At 48.3% G+C, this 16,838-nt stretch overlaps 1 protein-coding gene across 1 annotated transcript; it reads left to right on the top strand.

Moving 5' to 3' along the window:
- The first annotated feature begins 91 nt into the window (after positions 1–91).
- LOC146189774 (uncharacterized) lies at positions 92–15,656 on the top strand. Its single transcript, XM_084604541.1, has 2 exons — positions 92–218; positions 13,151–15,656. Exon 2 carries the CDS (start codon positions 13,270–13,272, stop codon positions 13,870–13,872), a length of 603 nt encoding a protein of 200 aa, XP_084460667.1. The 5' UTR covers positions 92–218; positions 13,151–13,269; the 3' UTR covers positions 13,873–15,656.
- Positions 15,657–16,838: the final 1,182 nt, after the last annotated feature.

Below are 16,838 nucleotides of genomic sequence, written 5' to 3'. Positions count from 1 at the left end.
GTCACGTGCCTGCTGGGGTGCTGCTCTGGCCGCTAGCGGCCGGTCGTTATGGTGATGGGAGACAACAAATCTTAGCGGGTCCGCTGCATGCTTCCGTGGTCCGTCGGGCGCAGAGCTGCGTGCGACGCATACCGCAACCTGCTGTGTGAGTGTAGCAACAGGTTCGGCTCGCACGGAACGCACACGACGACGCGGGTCCCGGCTCTGCTCCACCGCCGGTGAGAAGCGCTAGCAATTGGCATTGCGACACACGCATGCCCCCCTTCAATGCACATCATCCTGTTTCTCCTGCACATTTCGTGGATTGGTTTTTTGTGCAACGATCCCCGGTTTTCTTTTTTTGTCTGATGCTCGCAAAGCAAACTTGTGCAAGCGTAGCGCCTACGCTGCAGTGTGGTGCCCTGTGTCGTCTGCTTCAAGTTCTAAAATAAGAATACTTTATTCTGCATTCATTGCGGGTGACACCGGAATGCATGGGTAGCGAAAGGCAAAAAGATTGCTCGCTGACCTTAACCTGGAACTCAAGGTGTTCAAGATGAGATCTGAGGTGATAAAGGGGTAAGATGTGAGAGAGCAGGGTAGAAAGGGGAACTACCCTGCTCTCCTGTTCCTGTAGTGTTCCTGTATATGCTCCCTATGGGAGCATATACAGGAACACTAAGGGGAACGAACTTGAGACACCGCCGCGCACGCCAAGTTAGGTTGGGTCGCTGTACTGTATAGAGTTTCTCAACTCGTTGCATGCAGTCTGCAGTTGAGCTATGCCGTTAAGAAAGTTTGGTTTATAAGGTTTGGCGTATCTGAGCTTGAAAGTAAAAACTGGGAAATAAAAAGGAGCACGAGTTTTGCTCGTCATTGTTTGTGATCTCCGTCTATGGTCTCCACATCTACCACACGCTCCTTGCCAGCTGTGCACGGAAGTGCAGGCGCAGTTACTTCCTGTTGCGCAAGAATCGGAAATTATGAAAGCCACACCGTGAACGCCTGCAAATTGTTGAGCGGCTGGCTTTAATGGCACGATTTTGACCTGTGCTCGTTTTTAATGGCTCCGTGTGGACACAATATGCGAGACACTAGTGGGAGAGCTGAAACAAACCATTCGAACAGAGCACGTACATACCTGTGTGTACCAAAACAGTTACAGCAACGCAGCAAGTTATGCTACAGACTCCCCAACCCCGCATCTGGTGCAGCGCGTTCTGTACGCCTTGTTAATTTTTCCCAAAACTATTCAACGCCTTCTCCATGCCTGCATATGTGTCAAGCACGTTAAAGCAGACCTTAAAAGAAAAGTGGGTATCCATGTCACCATGTACGACGTGCGTTTGACCCCCAAATGTCAACAGTCTGAATAGATTGTAATGTCGGCCGCGAGAGGATTCTATAGTACTGTATTCTGGTACACTGCAGCTGTGCTGAGACAGAGCCAGGTCCAGGATTCTGGGAGACCTTTTAATTGTGGGGCAGCTATGGAATATTACAAGATACTGTTGGTAGGAATGGAGTACGTCTCCGATGCGTCGTCAAAATTTACATTAACAGTATTTCCCGCGCTCGCGGCAAGTAGTTACATCACGAGTTACATAGAGAACGAAAGCGCGCCATTATGGAAAATAATTGGGATGCATCTGTGAAATGTTGTAAGATGCTTTTTATGACCATATCAAAGAAATGGTTGAAGTACTTAATCCATAGCAAAAATTTTGCTTCTTTTTTTGTTTTTCTTTTTTGCGCCCGCGAGTGAGATTACCACGAAAAACCAATGGGGCGCGATGGCAAACAAATGTGAGGAAACTAGAATATTAGAAGATGCATTTATGGACATATTGGTAAAACCGGTCGAAGCTTCAGATGCGTATGTAAAAAGATTACTTCTGCAGTTTGTCGAAGCTTACAAAATACGGCCGACTGCCGTAAAACGCTAACTGGGGGCGTTTTTTGTTTTTTTTTTTTTTTTTTTTTTCGAAAATTAATAGCAAAAAAAAAAAAAGCTACAAGCCTGCAAAGGGACGATTTTCGGATATACATTACGTGGTTGTTATTGTTGGCCGTCATTGAATGCGCCATCGCTTCGGTGGCGGAAGGCGGCTGTTGCGACATGTGTCTTTCTCTCCCTCTTCTTTTTCTTTCATCTCTACTTTCTTCTGTCCGCACGAGGCGGTGGAGGCGGCTCAGCTACAGAGCCAGTAGCAGGCCCGTGCATTGTCTTTTCCTTCTTCCTACAGTCGCTACAACTCGTATGAAATATGCGAAACAGAAAACTGCTTTCATAAACTCCTTTCGAGAACATGTTCAGAGTTCCTGGGTATGTCAAAAACGCGTAGTTTCGGGTTGGACTTCTTGGTTTAAGCCGATAAAAACAACCGACAAAAGTGCGCCGAATTAATAATAATTGGTTCACAGGAAAGGAAAGGCGCAGTATCTGTCACACTTGTTCCATGGAAACCTGAACTGGGCCGTAAGGGAAGGGAGGAAAGTGGGTGTGAAAGCCGAGAGAGAAAAAGGGGTGCCGTAGTGGAGGGCTGCGGAATAATTTCGACCACCTGGGGATATTTAACAGCGAGAGAGATCGAGTTGGCGAAGGGTGGCAGTTCCTGGCCCTACGGCTGGGACTGTAGGTCAACGCTGCTTGCGGCGGGGGCTAGCCAGCCACCGAATTTTATCTGTTGTAGGCCGTCATTGCACCCGCCACTGCTGTTGTTGTTGTTGTGGCTGTAGGAAGAATGAAAAGAAAATCCACGGGCCTGCTACTGGCTCTGTAGCTGAACCACCTCCGCTGCCTCGTGCGGAGAAAATAGAGAAAAAGAAGAGGGAGAGAAGGACGCGCACCGCAACAACAGCCGTCGTCCACCACCGAAGCGATGGCGGGTGCAATGACGGCCTACAACAGATAAAAATTTGGTGGCAGGCTAGCCCCCGCCGCAAGCGGCGGTGATCTACCTGCCCCAGCCCCATCACGCCACTGCTTCGGTGGTGGACGACGGTTGTTGTGACGCGCGTCTTTCTCTCCCTCTTCTTTTTCCTTTGTCCGCACGAGGCAGCGCAGATGGCTCAGCTACAGAGCCAGTAGCAGGCCCGTGCATTTTCTTTTCCTTCTTCTTAAGCCACAACAACAACAATTGACATCGGACAGCACGCTGACGCCTCTACGCCGAATTCAATTTTCTAAATTCGGTTTTAAGCTTGAAATGTCTCTTTTTTTTTTTTTTTTTTACATGAACGCCGCTGCTTGCTGGCTCTCAAGTAGGATTTAGATGATGGAAAGTAGGAAATCAGGGAAATGACGACATGGGTGACGCTAGAATAAGCAGCGCAGTACTGGCTGATTTGCACGCCTAAATGAGAGGCTAAGCGCCGGGAAAAAGCGTCGTATACAGTCCCTGTCGCCAACACAAGAGGCACGGTGGTGCATTGGTAAGACGCCCGACTACTGTGCCGGGGTACCCGGGTTCGATCCCGACCACGGCGGCTGCGTTTCGATGGAGGCGAAACAAAGTGGCGTCCGTGTGCTGTGCGATGTCAGCGCACGTTAAAGATCACCATGTGGTCGAAATTGCCCCGTAGCCCTCCACTATTGCTCTTCTGTCTCCCTTTCCAATTTCTTTCCCACCCTCCTCCCTTCCCTTACGGCACGGTTCAGGTGTCCGCAGAAATAAGTGCGACAGATGCAGTGCCTTTCCCTTCCTGTAAACCAATTATTATTATTTATTATGATATTATTTACAAGAACAACAAATAAAAGTGCGAATACCAATACCGTTGTGGTGATAAAGAAATCAGAAACCGAATGTGCAGTAAATTGAGCGGCCGGGCGTAGTTTTCCTGGAACATTTTCCCGAGTAACATGAACGTTTTTTCCCGTCAAGTCAATAGAAAGGGTTTAGGAAGCCGCACGGTTTAAGGTACCGATCGATCGATATTGTGGTATACGCACGTCGACTGACATTTAAAACAACAATAGTGAACCTCTCAACGGGCTTTAATCTCCCATCGACGGCTACTACAGATGTGCCGGAAGACAAGAAGCTTCGATCACCTCGTCGTTCCCATTTCTGTATATACATTATTTCCCGAAATCGATCTTCCTTGTCTCTTTGTCTTCGTGTCTCCCGGGAGCGTTGTTTTCGAGTTCGGCGAGACAATATATATGCTACTATGTGCTACGACCGTCGAAGAGCCTGGCGTGACGACGTCTCCCCGTCGCCATTTGAGAGAGGCGGTTTCCTGAAGGAGAAAAAAGCACACACCTTCACGAACAAAAGGTTCTCGCCGGAGCGGTCCATAGCTTTCTTGAATAATAGCTGGGCGACACGTGACCGAGACATGTCGATGATGCAAGGCGGCGGCGTACCCGGAGGTCCAATATGGCACGGAGCATGCCGTTCCAGCCGGGCCGAATGGGGCCGCGTGCCCTGGCCGCCGCATCGACCGCTATGCGCTTTGTCTCGTGCAGCGTTGCGAAAGGTGCAGCTGAACTCGGCCAATCAGGGTTCGAGCTGAAAGACATGTATGCGAAAACGGCTTGCATTGGCTATGAGCTTCTCTCACTGGCCAATCACAGTACCAACACTGTCGCCCCTGCCAATCACGTGCGAGCAGCGCTGTGACGTTTTTGTGAATGTTTCATCTCTACATATCGTGGTGCTGTGCAGCTTTGCGAGAGGGCCAGCAATGTAGGCTACTGCACTCAGCCTGTCCTGCATTCGACTTGCGCAAAAACATGGCGTGTTTGCTTGCAATCATCATGTTAGCCTGCAGTGGTGATGTTAATAGCGACACTTAACCATTATTCAGTGTTTTTGTGCAAGCCGAGTCACGCACAACACGCCGTTCGCTCGCACGCTCCTGCAGTACGGCCTCACCCTTTATGTCCAAGATACAGTAAAACCCGCAGCCGTCTGCATACTATCTAACACGTCGCAACTTTCGAAATTTTCCACTCTGGGATTACAACATTGCTGTTAGCAGAGTTTTAAATCATTTGCTCTAAGATAGGCAACCCGGTTCCCCTCGGTGAACTTCCGTAAAAAGGTGGTGGTGATGGTAGTGGTTATTTTATTTATATACAAAAGAAAGGAAAAGATGTTTGCCAGCCCCAGTATCTGCTATCTGATATCTAAAGCACCTGAACTGGGGCGGCGGAAATAAAGGTGCAGTTCTTTCGTTGCGGTCGACTGGTTGCCCACTGCGTGCATCTTAAAAACGCCACACTCATCAGGGCGTCGATTCCTTTCTCAACGGTCGCTTTTCAGGGGCACTGCGCGCCGCTCATCTTAACCAGCTCAACGAAGCACATTATGTGGCCTTGTACTGTCAGAAGCGGTAGCGCGACAGTCAATTGTGTAAGACTGCGAAGCTACATTTTTCACCCTACATCGTTTACTGCATTCTGCTCTCTCTCTATCTCCGAACAGACTTTGGAAAGGACGCCGTTGGGCATTGCGCCATTTTCAGAGTTGCGGCTCAGGTCATATGTGTTTTTTACAGTTGCGTTCCTCATTTCAAGTTTGTAGCTCACCCCGAGTAATATCCATGTCGGTTCAACATTTTGGAAAAGATGATTCGCGTCGTCGCTGCACCGAAGGTTCAAGAAAGCACAGAGCCGAAATCGAAACTATGCGTCTGGGCAACGATTTCGCCCCTGAGTGTGTTCGAAATTTTTTGTACTGCGCAGCGGCGACGATACAAATCTTTTCAAAAATCTAGAAACCAAAATTGACATTACTTAGGATGAGCTACAAACCTTCAAGGGAGTTACAAGCCTAACTGTAGGAGTTAAAGTTCTAATAAAACGTTCTTGCGCTAGTTGGTTGGTCATCGTGTATTGAACAGCGCGAGCAGAGACTCCTGCTAGTTAAGGGGAACCCGGAAATATATTGATTCTAATGCGAAAAGTCTACAGGCGGTCTTTTCGAGTATTAAGTTATATATTTAATAGCTCTGATTAGACCCTATAATTTACAAATATTTAAAAAACTGCATCTCGCAACTGATTAGGGCCACACCTGACAACGCGCTCTTTTTTTTTTTTTTTTTGTCCTATGCAACCAATGACGTCAAGTGGGCAATCCGAGCGAAGCCTCCTCATTGAGCACGCCTAAGTGACGTGGACAGGGAGAGATGCTGTCGTGACCTGTTTTCTTATTTTGTTTTTACCTTGGAGTTGAGGTGTGTTAAGTTGAAGGGGGAAAGGTGCATCAGTTTTATCCTCTATGTCTCCAAAGATAGCTTTATTATTTTTTTTTTTTACAGCGCGGTGACGAGTAATGTAATACCTATCGTTCGTGGGCTTTTTCTAGCCTTAGTGAATCCACGGTCCTTTTAACTAAGCTGTTTCAAATGAAAAAGCTCGCTTCAAAAATTCTACCAATCCTTGGTGAAAACACCGTGCATAAACATATCGCCATTACAGGCTGATACAAGGCAAGGAAAAAAATGACATATATACCTCAGAGGAGGCGCCCTTCAATGGAGTCGACCGATTTTCATGACTCTGCGATTAGGTTTAGCTTATAGAGTTTAACGTTCCAAAGCGAGCCAGGCGATGGACGCTGTAGTGGAGGGGTCCGGATATGTTTACCACCTGTAGATCTTTAATGTGCACTGACATCGCACAGCACACGAGCGCCTTGCGGTCACTGCGGCCAGGATGCCAGGATGGCGCCGTGGTTATTCCGATCAAAGGGAATTACTGCATTAAATTCCAGGCGGTCTAATTGTGCACTGCAGTGGAATCTAATATTCGTAAAGTCCTTAAGAAACTGCATGTTTCCTTGCTTCAAGTCAAACGGAACTGCTTTTTTTCCCTCATTCTTCCCCTGAACTGGTGCACCTGGTGGCGGCGCCTGAAGCTACTGCTCCTCGGAATCCGTGACGTTATATGTCTCTCTGCCGCCTACTGCTATGCACGCCTGTTTCAGTTGCGTGCGCGTATAGTGAACTAGAATATATGTTCGAATCCTGTCTAATCTTTTTTTTCTGAATTTGTTTTTTAAATTGCAACATTAAAATAAGCTACCAATAGCTTTCCTGGGGGGTGTTCCCTTTAGGTTGCATCATGTGATGTTTTTCAATTCTTAATAGCCACAAAACCAGCCGTGAACACAGCCACGAGACAACAGCATGACGACGCTAACACTATTAAATTATTTTCAACTTAATCATTTTCTGCCTTTAGTGAGTGTATGGTACCAATAGGTTGCATTCATGCACACATCTCGGTAACAATCACCATTTAACCCGCTGAGATAGGCAACCAGTGACGAGAAAAAAAGTTGCGGGACCCTACCGTTGAGGAGACGGAATTACGTGGCGCAATGCTGTAAACTGAGATCCGCCTACACAGCACCTGTTCAAGGCAGTATTGAACACAAAAAAAGCTTGTGTGCCGAGTTGCCATTCCAGACTCGACACGGTTCCAGAAACATTTGTCGTCATTCGAGATGAAATTTCGAATTTGTAAAACAAGAACTCAATGGCTCAACATGTTCATAAACCGTGCGATGTAATACTTGGAAGTCAGTATCCAGGGTGGACGAGAGAAAGAAGACGGCTGCACAGTATGAAAGAGCACTGAACAAGGGTTGAGGGGGAGACTCAGTTCGAAAGCCAAGAATGTTTCGACAAGTGAACTTGTCTGGCCAGCGCGATAATCACTGGCAGGGGTTTAAATACTATTTTGCTTCCGAAGAAAAGCGAGAGAGGGTGAGGGAAAAGGGTGGGAGAGAAAGTAGGGCAAAGGGAGAAAGAATGTTACTTCGGTGTGAGTTTCTGAGGCTCAAAACCGATTATCACTTGACCTGGAAAAGAAAATACAAAGCGGTATAGTAGCAGGAAAAACTACAATGTGGGGGGATGGTGAGTCAGCACCTAAAACAGGTTCGATGCTGACACTCTTTTCTTAAAAGGGAACATGCATTCAGTATGTTGGTATATGTTATACTACGTACATGTTTATGCCATCTTAAAGTGCCGCCCATATACCGGCCTTCTTTTACGAGAAGTGGAGACATGAAGGATTAGCAATGGTTTCTGCAGTACATACGGCCATGTAACATAGCGATATGGCTAATTAATCCATTTTTATAGAAATGGTAATTGCTATAGCCTGGGCAATTTGCGACGAAATGCGCTGAATTACAACACTGGAATGGACGTACGCGCGCCTCAAACCGCACTGCAGCGTTGTTCCCAGCAAGTTTGGGAAATGCTGAGGGAGAAAGCCATAATATGAAAAAGAAGCCGCAGAAATGTTTCTGTGGCCGCGCCCAGACTGCTGGCTGACGGGCATCGATATTAGGGATCGATACTGCCGCTGTTCCGACCGCTTCAGTACCTTTGCCACAATAGATATCAATCTCCGTGGCTTCTTGCAGCACCGCATGCAGTAAGTCACGTCGGAAGTTAGCAGACACACACACAGACGTATTTAAGGCCCTGTTTGTTCCCCTGACAACGGCGAGTGGGGCTTCTAGAAACGACAGAACGGCATATTAAATGACGAATACTAGAGAATATCACTTCTCCAGTCTCGATAACGTACCGTGAAGGTACCGTGAAGAGACATTTACTATAAAATGAGCACCAACTATCTGTACTCCGTCGGTTAATCATCGCCACATGCAAGGCAAGAAGTTTGAAGTTATAGTGTCATTATTAGCGCCGAAGATATTGGCGATCAAAAACGATAGTTCTCCTATCACACTCAACGCGCGTCGGCGGGCAAGAAAAACACAGTCGTGACAATTGCGCCCCACCCTGTCCCGCCCGCATCATTTGGGCATGAGTATGGAAATGCTGCACCCAGAAAGCCACCCAGTTGACGTCAGCGGGAAAGGTCGGCTACGAACGTACGTTGAGGTGTCGCTCTAATCGGTTGCGGTCGGTCGCCAGCAGCACTTTTTTGCAAACTCTAAATTATAGGGCCCACGCAGAGCTGTTAAAACTGACTCGAATACTCTCAAAGACCCCTTTTACGGATCGGTTGAATTAGACTTTTGTCGCAGATATCGTTTCAGGCTTCCTTCAACTCTAGTGCATCACTGCCTTTCCCCAAAAGTTTCGGCTTTCACGAGTGAATGATTCTCGGTCATATACTTCTGCTCCGATTCTTCGGGCGCTAGGGAAAATTTCAGTAGTAGAGAAGTCTGCATGAGAAGCCCTGCTACGGAGCGGTATCCGCCGACCAGCAGCAAGCCTGGCGGTTGAAGTCGCGAAGCAACTATAGAGAGTTTTAGCTTACCGTGATCCACCACCGCGCGTTCCACTGCGCATGCCCAGATCCCTTAACGCCGATAGATGGCGCCACATACTGGATGTCGGCACATAGACCTGCCGCGTCGGGACCAATCAGCTTGTGCGCCCCACCCACGCACGGTAGCGGGTCACGGTGGCGGATCGCGGATCACGGTAAGCTAAATCTCTCTAATTATATTTCCAAGGGAGAATAGCAATTTTAACTAAAAGTGATTTTCCCCGCACATTTCTCCACGACGTCACACTGGTCAAAATTCTGATGCCGTCCAGCACGTCCGTAAATCGCAGCAGTGCAATAGAGAACCAACTGGGCAGCTAGGTTATGAAAGTCACGTGCCCGGCAGGTCCAGCAACGCATATTTCGTGACTAGCATCCAAACTTCTCAAATTGATGTCATTGGTTAATTTAATTCTCATAAACAGTGCGCAGTAGTTCCGTTTTAAACACTCCCAGTTTAGAATCTGCCCACACGGCACGTGTGCGCGCAGCTTTGCTGGTCCGGGCCCTCTCGCTCTCGTTCTTTTTTTTTCTGTTTTTGTAAAGTTTTGTAAGGCGGTCGAAATTTCCGGAGTCCACTACGGCGTCTCTCAAAGCCTGAGTCACTTTGATATGTCCAACCCCACAAAATAAACAAAAGGTAAAAGTTGGCAGGCGGTAAGCTACAATGCCACCTTTGTAACGCGATAGTGTTAAAGTCTTAACTTTCTCCTGAAAATCTGGCGTCCGCATTGTCAGCGAAAAAAGTACACGCCTCCAGCAGGTAACATAGCCGGGCACTATTTCTCGGCGGGATTGTGTTTGGCTTGGTTTTATGTGGTTTAACGTCCAAAAGTGACTCAGGCTAGGGGTCGCCGTAAGGGAAAGCTGGTTGGTTGGTTTGTAGGGTTTAACGTCCCAAAGCAACTCAGGCTATGAGAGACGCCGTAGTGGAGGACTCCGGAAATTTCGACCACCTGGGGTTCTTTAACGTGCACTGACATCGCACAGCACACGGGCACCTTCCTTTTCGCCTCCATCGAAAAGCTGCCGCCGAGGCCGGGATTCGATCCCGCGTCCTTGGGAACAGTAGTCGAGCGCCGTAACCACTGCGCCACCCCGGCGGGGCGTAAGGGAAAGCTTCGGAAATTTCGACCATCTGAGGGTTCATTAACGTGCACTGGCATCGCACAGCACGCGGGCGCCTTGCTTTTCGCCTCCAACGAAAGGCAGCCGCCGCGACCGGGATTCGATTCCGCGCGTCCTTGGGCACAGCTAGAAGTCGAGCGCCGTAACTACCGAGCCACCGCGGCGATGCTGGAGGGATTGTGTGAAGTCACGAGACCACACAACATGACTGAGGAGGAGGAGTACAAAACATTTATTGACGCAAAGGTATTCGGGACCCCTGGCCCCCTGGGTCCCCGCACGATCCCACCGCACTCAAACGTTCATGTTCAATCTGTCCATGACGTCGGCAGCCCGGCGAACTGCGATCTTTTGCTTCGCCGGGCCCTTGGAGCGTAGTGTGGTCTCCCAGTCTTCCCAAGTCCGGAGTGGCACCGATCCGCCAGGGGGAGAAGACGCCGGGCAGGTTAGTAGGATATGGGTCAGTGTGGCAGACGGTGCAAGTTGGCGGGATTGATTGATAGTGAGATAATAGGGAGGGAGTGGGGAGGCGTCCTCGTTTGCAATAGTCGCCAGAGATCCCTGGTGGTAAGGGAGGAGTGTGGTGGTGGGTATTGTTGCCGTTCGACGCGGAAGTGTGCGGTGAGCTCAGCGAAGGTATGCATGCGCTCCTTCGAGAAATCCGCCCCGAGTTCCGCCTGTGCCCGGTTTCTTGACCCTCGAGCTAAGGAGTCGGCGGCCTCGTTACCGGGATTTCCCGAGTACGATGAACTCAACGCGTCGGGGGTAGTGGGGGGTTGGTGTGGCTAGCGGGTATTTGGCAGAGCGGTGTACCCTGCCTCTAGCGTAATTTAAGATTGCGGTTTTGGAGTAGCTGATGATGTAGTTGGCACTAGTGTCTGTCGGGACCATGACGATGGTGGTCTCTTCAGCTTCTGCTGTGGTGCCTGGTGGCAGTTCGAAACAGAGGGGGTCGGTATTTGGTTGGTATACTACAGCCGTAGCTCCCCAGGCGTCTACAGCTGCATCTACCCAGACCGCATCCGAGGCGTTCCCGTACTTGTGCAGTGCTTTCGCCCGTGCAGCCCTGCGGCCTTGATCCCGCAAAGGGTGCATGTTTCGAGGTAGCGGTTTGATGTAGAGAAATTCCCCGTTGGTTGAGATAAGTGGCAGAGATGGGAATCACACTCACCGGGGCCATCCAGAGTCAGACACGACACCACTAGCAATTCGCAGACACGGATTGGTTAAAACAGCTAGGGCCCGTATTCCGAGTTTGCGTCGTTATCGAAGAAAGCTAGCTCCTTGACATGGAGACGTCATCCGATTAGTGGAAACACCGGAAATGGAACTGACATCCGGGTTTGGTGTTTCCACCAACTGAATGACTTGAGGTCGAAGAGATGGCGACAATTTCGATAGCGACGCAAACTCTGGTATACAAACTCAGGTCTTCGTATCTGCGTTGGGTGGTCGTTCCCACAATATGGTCGGCAATAACAGCAGTATGCCAGACAGAATGTGTGAGATAATTTAATAAGACATATATTAAGGTTTCGTAATCATACAAGGTGCACGTATACGCCAACGATCAGCAAGGGCAGCCGGCAGACGGGTGCCATTAACGCTATCGCGTCGTGCCCATAAAGCGGAACTCTAGTGCCTCCAAATTTTTTAGATACTTGTGAGGTCGAAATTTTATCTGGGGGGATCACAGGAGCTGTAAGACGCTCTTTTTACGGTATCCGCGCTGGCGGGAACTCCGCAGCGGTGCGAGTTTAAAGGACTTCAGTTCAGGCGTTCAGTCGTGTCCGACTCTTCGTGACCCTATGGACCATGTCACGCCACGCTTTCCGGTCTCTATCTTCTTAACATCACATAACTTCATCTGCAGTGCCTCGAGGACTACAGACACCTAATTTTTGGGTTCGTGTTTTATCATTTGTAATGATGCCTAGGACATTACTGTACACGGATCGTCACGTCATATTCGCCTACGTCTGCTGAACAATTTATAATCCAATTTCTTCTCTCACCAGTTTCGGTTTCAACAGCCGAGCGATGGCTATGACGTCACAGTCAAGTATATAGGTCACGCCAGGGATGAAAATACAGCAATATAATCATTTCTGTGTCATTTGAATTCACTACAATGATAAAGTCAGCCTACCTCAAGAACAAGAATCACTACAAGCGAAAACTGAGCGATTATAAGGCTGTTTTTTAATGCCGCGCGTCAAGACATGATTGTGACGTCACAGCCGTTCCTCGGATGTCGAAACGAAACTTGTGAGGAAAGAAAATTCAATTATAACTTATTTAGCGGTCGTAGGCGCAAACTGTGTGCGGATAGATATACACGAATGACTTACGTATCATTAACAAGAAAAAAGAATGGCACCAAATTTTCTCGTTCGTTATAACCGAGTGATGCGACCACGACTGTTCGTTTAATATTCACTATCGCTCGCAATAGGCGAGCGTTTGGTATAACGGCCGTTAAAGAGCTTTGATGAAGGAAACTTTCACGACTCAAACGGTGCATGTAATGAAGAGAAAAGATAAATGATCGTTAACTGGGGCGATAGATTTTAAGGGAAGATGGACATCGTAGTCGGGGGAGATAGGTAAGGATGCCATCGAAATGGGTAACGTGGTCGCGGCTAGCACAGGACTGAAATGGTTGGAGGTCAGAGAGAGAAGCCTTTGGCCTGCAGTGGAAGTAACGCCCGACTATGACGATCGTGAGTGGTGTTGGATGGTACTGTATACATGACCTCTCCGACGCAGGCGCAGCCGTGGCGTCGTCCCCGGCGCCGCCGCCGGCGGCCGGCACGCCGCCGCTCGACCCCAACGACCCGATCCTCACCAACCCGACCGTGGCACTCGCTGTCAAGTCTTTCCGGAACATGCGGAGCGCCGCGCTAACGCCCGTCGCCCGACGACTACGGGATATCATGATCAAGCGCCAGCAACAGCGCCAACAGCAGCAAGCACTCCAGCAGCAGCAGATGACCCCCGGCGGTGGTGGTGCCGATTGGACCGAGGTCAGCATTGCCTGTCCACCGCCGGGCACAGTGGTCGGTCGACCCAACAAGCCCGGCCGAATGCTCATCCCACCGGGACAGCTCATCCGCGACGCGCTGGGACCCGACGTGCTCCTGGTCGTGGGCGCGCTGCTGGTGTTCCTCGGCTCGGCCGTCACCATCCTGGCTACGTACGGCAGATTCGGCAACCCGGAGTCAGGTCCCACCGTGCTGGGCCTCGGCCCGCCCTTAGTGGGCATCGGTTTCCTCTTCTGCCTGCTGCGGCTGTTCTTTTGCCGCACCCAGCGCTGGAAAAACGCCTGCTGTGGCTGGCTGCTCGCTGCCAGGGTGCATCCGAGCCGTGGTGGCAGCAGGGCAGCCTCCAACGCAACCGCGGCCACAGTCACTGCGCCGCTTGCCGCCGATCTGCGTGGCGCGGCTTCGTACGACGCGACGCGATTCAGTCAGACGTGGACTATCACGTGACGTTCGCACCCGGAGTAGGGTCTTCTTCCCGGCAGTGCAATCTCTCAGGTGCCAACCATATATGAACGCTAGATGAACTTGCTGTTGCACTTCGTCTGGCACATACACTAACAGCAAGGCAAAGAAGTGCGCCAAGAGGGGTGCTTCAAAAGCATCATCTACCGGCGTAGGGGCAGGTTTAAAAGAGGAGAGCCCCTGAGTTAAATATTTTCACGGAAAAACCGCATTACCGCCTTTTGTTTTAAATACAGGCCTATAGAAGCCTCATTCCCAAATGTCCCTCAAAGATAGTGTGACCCATAAGTCCACTCATCATCTCCTGCGGGGCCCCAGTAGAACTTGCTCTTTGCCTTGCTGTGTCCAGGTATGTCGATTCAGGGTGCTACTGAATGATTTCCCAAGGGTAGATACCTTACAGGCAATGTCCTAATCTGAGGAGATACATTGTTCGCTGGATCAACACATCTGACGAATCCATCTAAATAAAGTGCTAACTCCAAAAGACATGCCATGCCTTAGCCCAAGTTACGATCCCTAAGTACTGAAGACAAAAACTAGAGCACAGATATTTTGATGCCATGCCATACCAGCACCATCCAATCCCTATTGCTGGCATGTGACATACACTACAAGCACAGGGCCAAAGCACATGCCACTGTTTCCTTCTCTTCATGATAAATCAGGCAATACGCATGCATGATAGTTCCTAAAGTTGATGAATTTTTGTTGTGTTTCATCAACTGACAAAATGAAGCATTGGCATCTCCACACAAATGCAAAGTCCCTGTGCCAGTTCTATACTCTATCTCAGTAGTTACATGCAGCACTACCAAAGCTGTAATGAGCCCAGAGGCACCGTTCTGATTCTGTGGAATGTAGTGCCAGTATGAAGTGTCCATATGAGCATATGAGATAACATGCCTTAAAACAAGCATCCACAAAACGCTATTTCAAATCAAACCTTAACGTAAAGTCGAATTACATAGGCTATTTCCTGAGTTTATTGTTCGCAACTTATGCGTTATGCTGAAATCACGTTGCCAACATGACGGTGCTCTTTGAAGTAGACCATCTCGCTTCGGTGTCAACTTGTCATTGTTTTTCGGTATACTCGTTGGTCATAAATGGCGCCTCAAGCACTTGTTTGGCCTCATCTCACATACAACATCCATAAGCGTTAGGTTATCTATTTTTTATTTCTGGTCACGATTTTGCCTCTCCCAGGCCTAAAGAAGAAATTTGGTTTCTCGACAAAAATGGTTTCAGTCTAAAAAACCAAACAGCACCAGTAGGCTGAAGTTGCCACCACGAATTCTTTTGTGTACGATGCACTAAAGACGCGGATAAGACAAACAGCGTAACATCACTCAAAACGCTATTCTAAAACTTCCTAATGTTCTCTCAAGGTTTCGCACCCCATAGGCAGCATCTATTTTTACTTCTTTGCAACCATACCTGCATATGCTGCGGTCAGACAATGCAGTGCAGAAGAGTACGCCTTACAGACCCCCCGAGATTGAACAACGATGGCTCCTAGCTTCTATACTGCTGCAAGGAAGTGATGAAATAGAATATAGTTGGTCGCAACATAAAAGTCCTCACCATGCAGAGAATGGTAAATACATCCTATCAGAAGAGTGCATGCCAAAATAAAAATGATGCTGCATCTGTTTTGAGATTAAATCATCACTGCTTAAACAATTCTTTTTTTTTTTCTGCCATAAAGTAAATGCCAAGGGTTGTTTGTGACATTTGAGATTAATATATTAAGCAATGTGCTTTCTAGTCATCCCCCGTTGGTGTAGTAACATAACATTAAAGTTTTGGTTAAAGTTAAAGTTTTGGTTTTTTGGTTTGTGGCATTTAACGTCCCAAAGCGACTCAGGCTATGAGAGACGCCGTAGTGGAGGACTCCGGAAATTTCGACCCCCTGAGGTTCTTTAACGTGCACTGACATGGATTAGTGCTTCTATAATTGGTGGTCATTTTAATGCTTCCTTCAGAATATGGGAAAGGGTGTAATGGTAATCCAAATGCCAGTAGGTATTACAAAACAGACTACAATCCTCTTGCAATAGTTAAAAGCCGCATAGCCCAACTATTTCGAAAGAGAGATGGCAGGTTTTAGCAAGCAAGGGGCTCCTTTACATCTTGACTAAGTTGCATAGGCAATCAAGGTCCTGAGAATGTTGGATCACCTCATAGGGGACAGAGTTGCGCCATGCATCCGCAAAAATTGTTTGCATACTCCACTATTTGTGGAGAAATAGTAACTACAATTTCAGCATTATGCAGAGAGTACATGTTTTATCCATCCAAAGTAGAAAAGTAGCAGAATCCTTAACTTCCAGGTAGTACCAGAAAGCTGGGTATGAGTAAATAATTGACAAAATGAAACCAATGCAATTATTCAAGTTTGCTTCCACGCAGAAGCCATGCATTTAAGACCTAGCTAATAATGCTGATGATGCAAAGAAACACCAGCAGAGCAGGACTAAATTGGTGTTTGAAGGCATAAAGTGTGTATGTGGTCTTTTTATGTCATATAGTCTGTAGTACTTGCAATTCTGTGGAAATGCCTAGTCATTGCAGTTCCATTATACGGGCTGTGAGTTAAGGCATCAAGAGGAGAAAAGTGTCAGTGCATTTTTGCATTTCCAAAAACATCCACAAGCACACTGAAACCTCGTTAATCCGTCTTCTGTTAAAGTGAAGATCCGCATAATTCACTCTGCCCATGCCCACAGGAATTTATGGCATTGGACTCTCGTTAATTCTAATTCAGTTAGGTTCACATTTGTTCAATTAGTCGATCAAACAACGACTGCTAGCTGCACTGGTCAAGCCTCTCCACAAACTTGAATTGCATGATGATTGCGCACCTATGACTGTCCTGGTGATGACGATCCCCACTGAGAATTCGCCAAGGTCAGCGCACCCTAGCCATCAATGTCATAGTTATGGGA

The sequence above is a fragment of the Amblyomma maculatum genome, chromosome 5 (genome assembly GCF_055883805.1).
Source record: "Amblyomma maculatum isolate TAMU_Amacu chromosome 5, ASM5588380v1, whole genome shotgun sequence".
In the NCBI taxonomy this organism is placed as follows: domain Eukaryota; kingdom Metazoa; phylum Arthropoda; class Arachnida; order Ixodida; family Ixodidae; genus Amblyomma; species Amblyomma maculatum.
This window is presented reverse-complemented; position numbering and strand designations above follow the sequence as displayed.

Bases quoted from the DNA above. Each gene is read 5' to 3' on its own strand.
- LOC146189774 (XM_084604541.1), top strand. From the start codon at position 13,270: ATGCGGAGCGCCGCGCTAACGCCCGTCGCCCGACGACTACGGGATATC.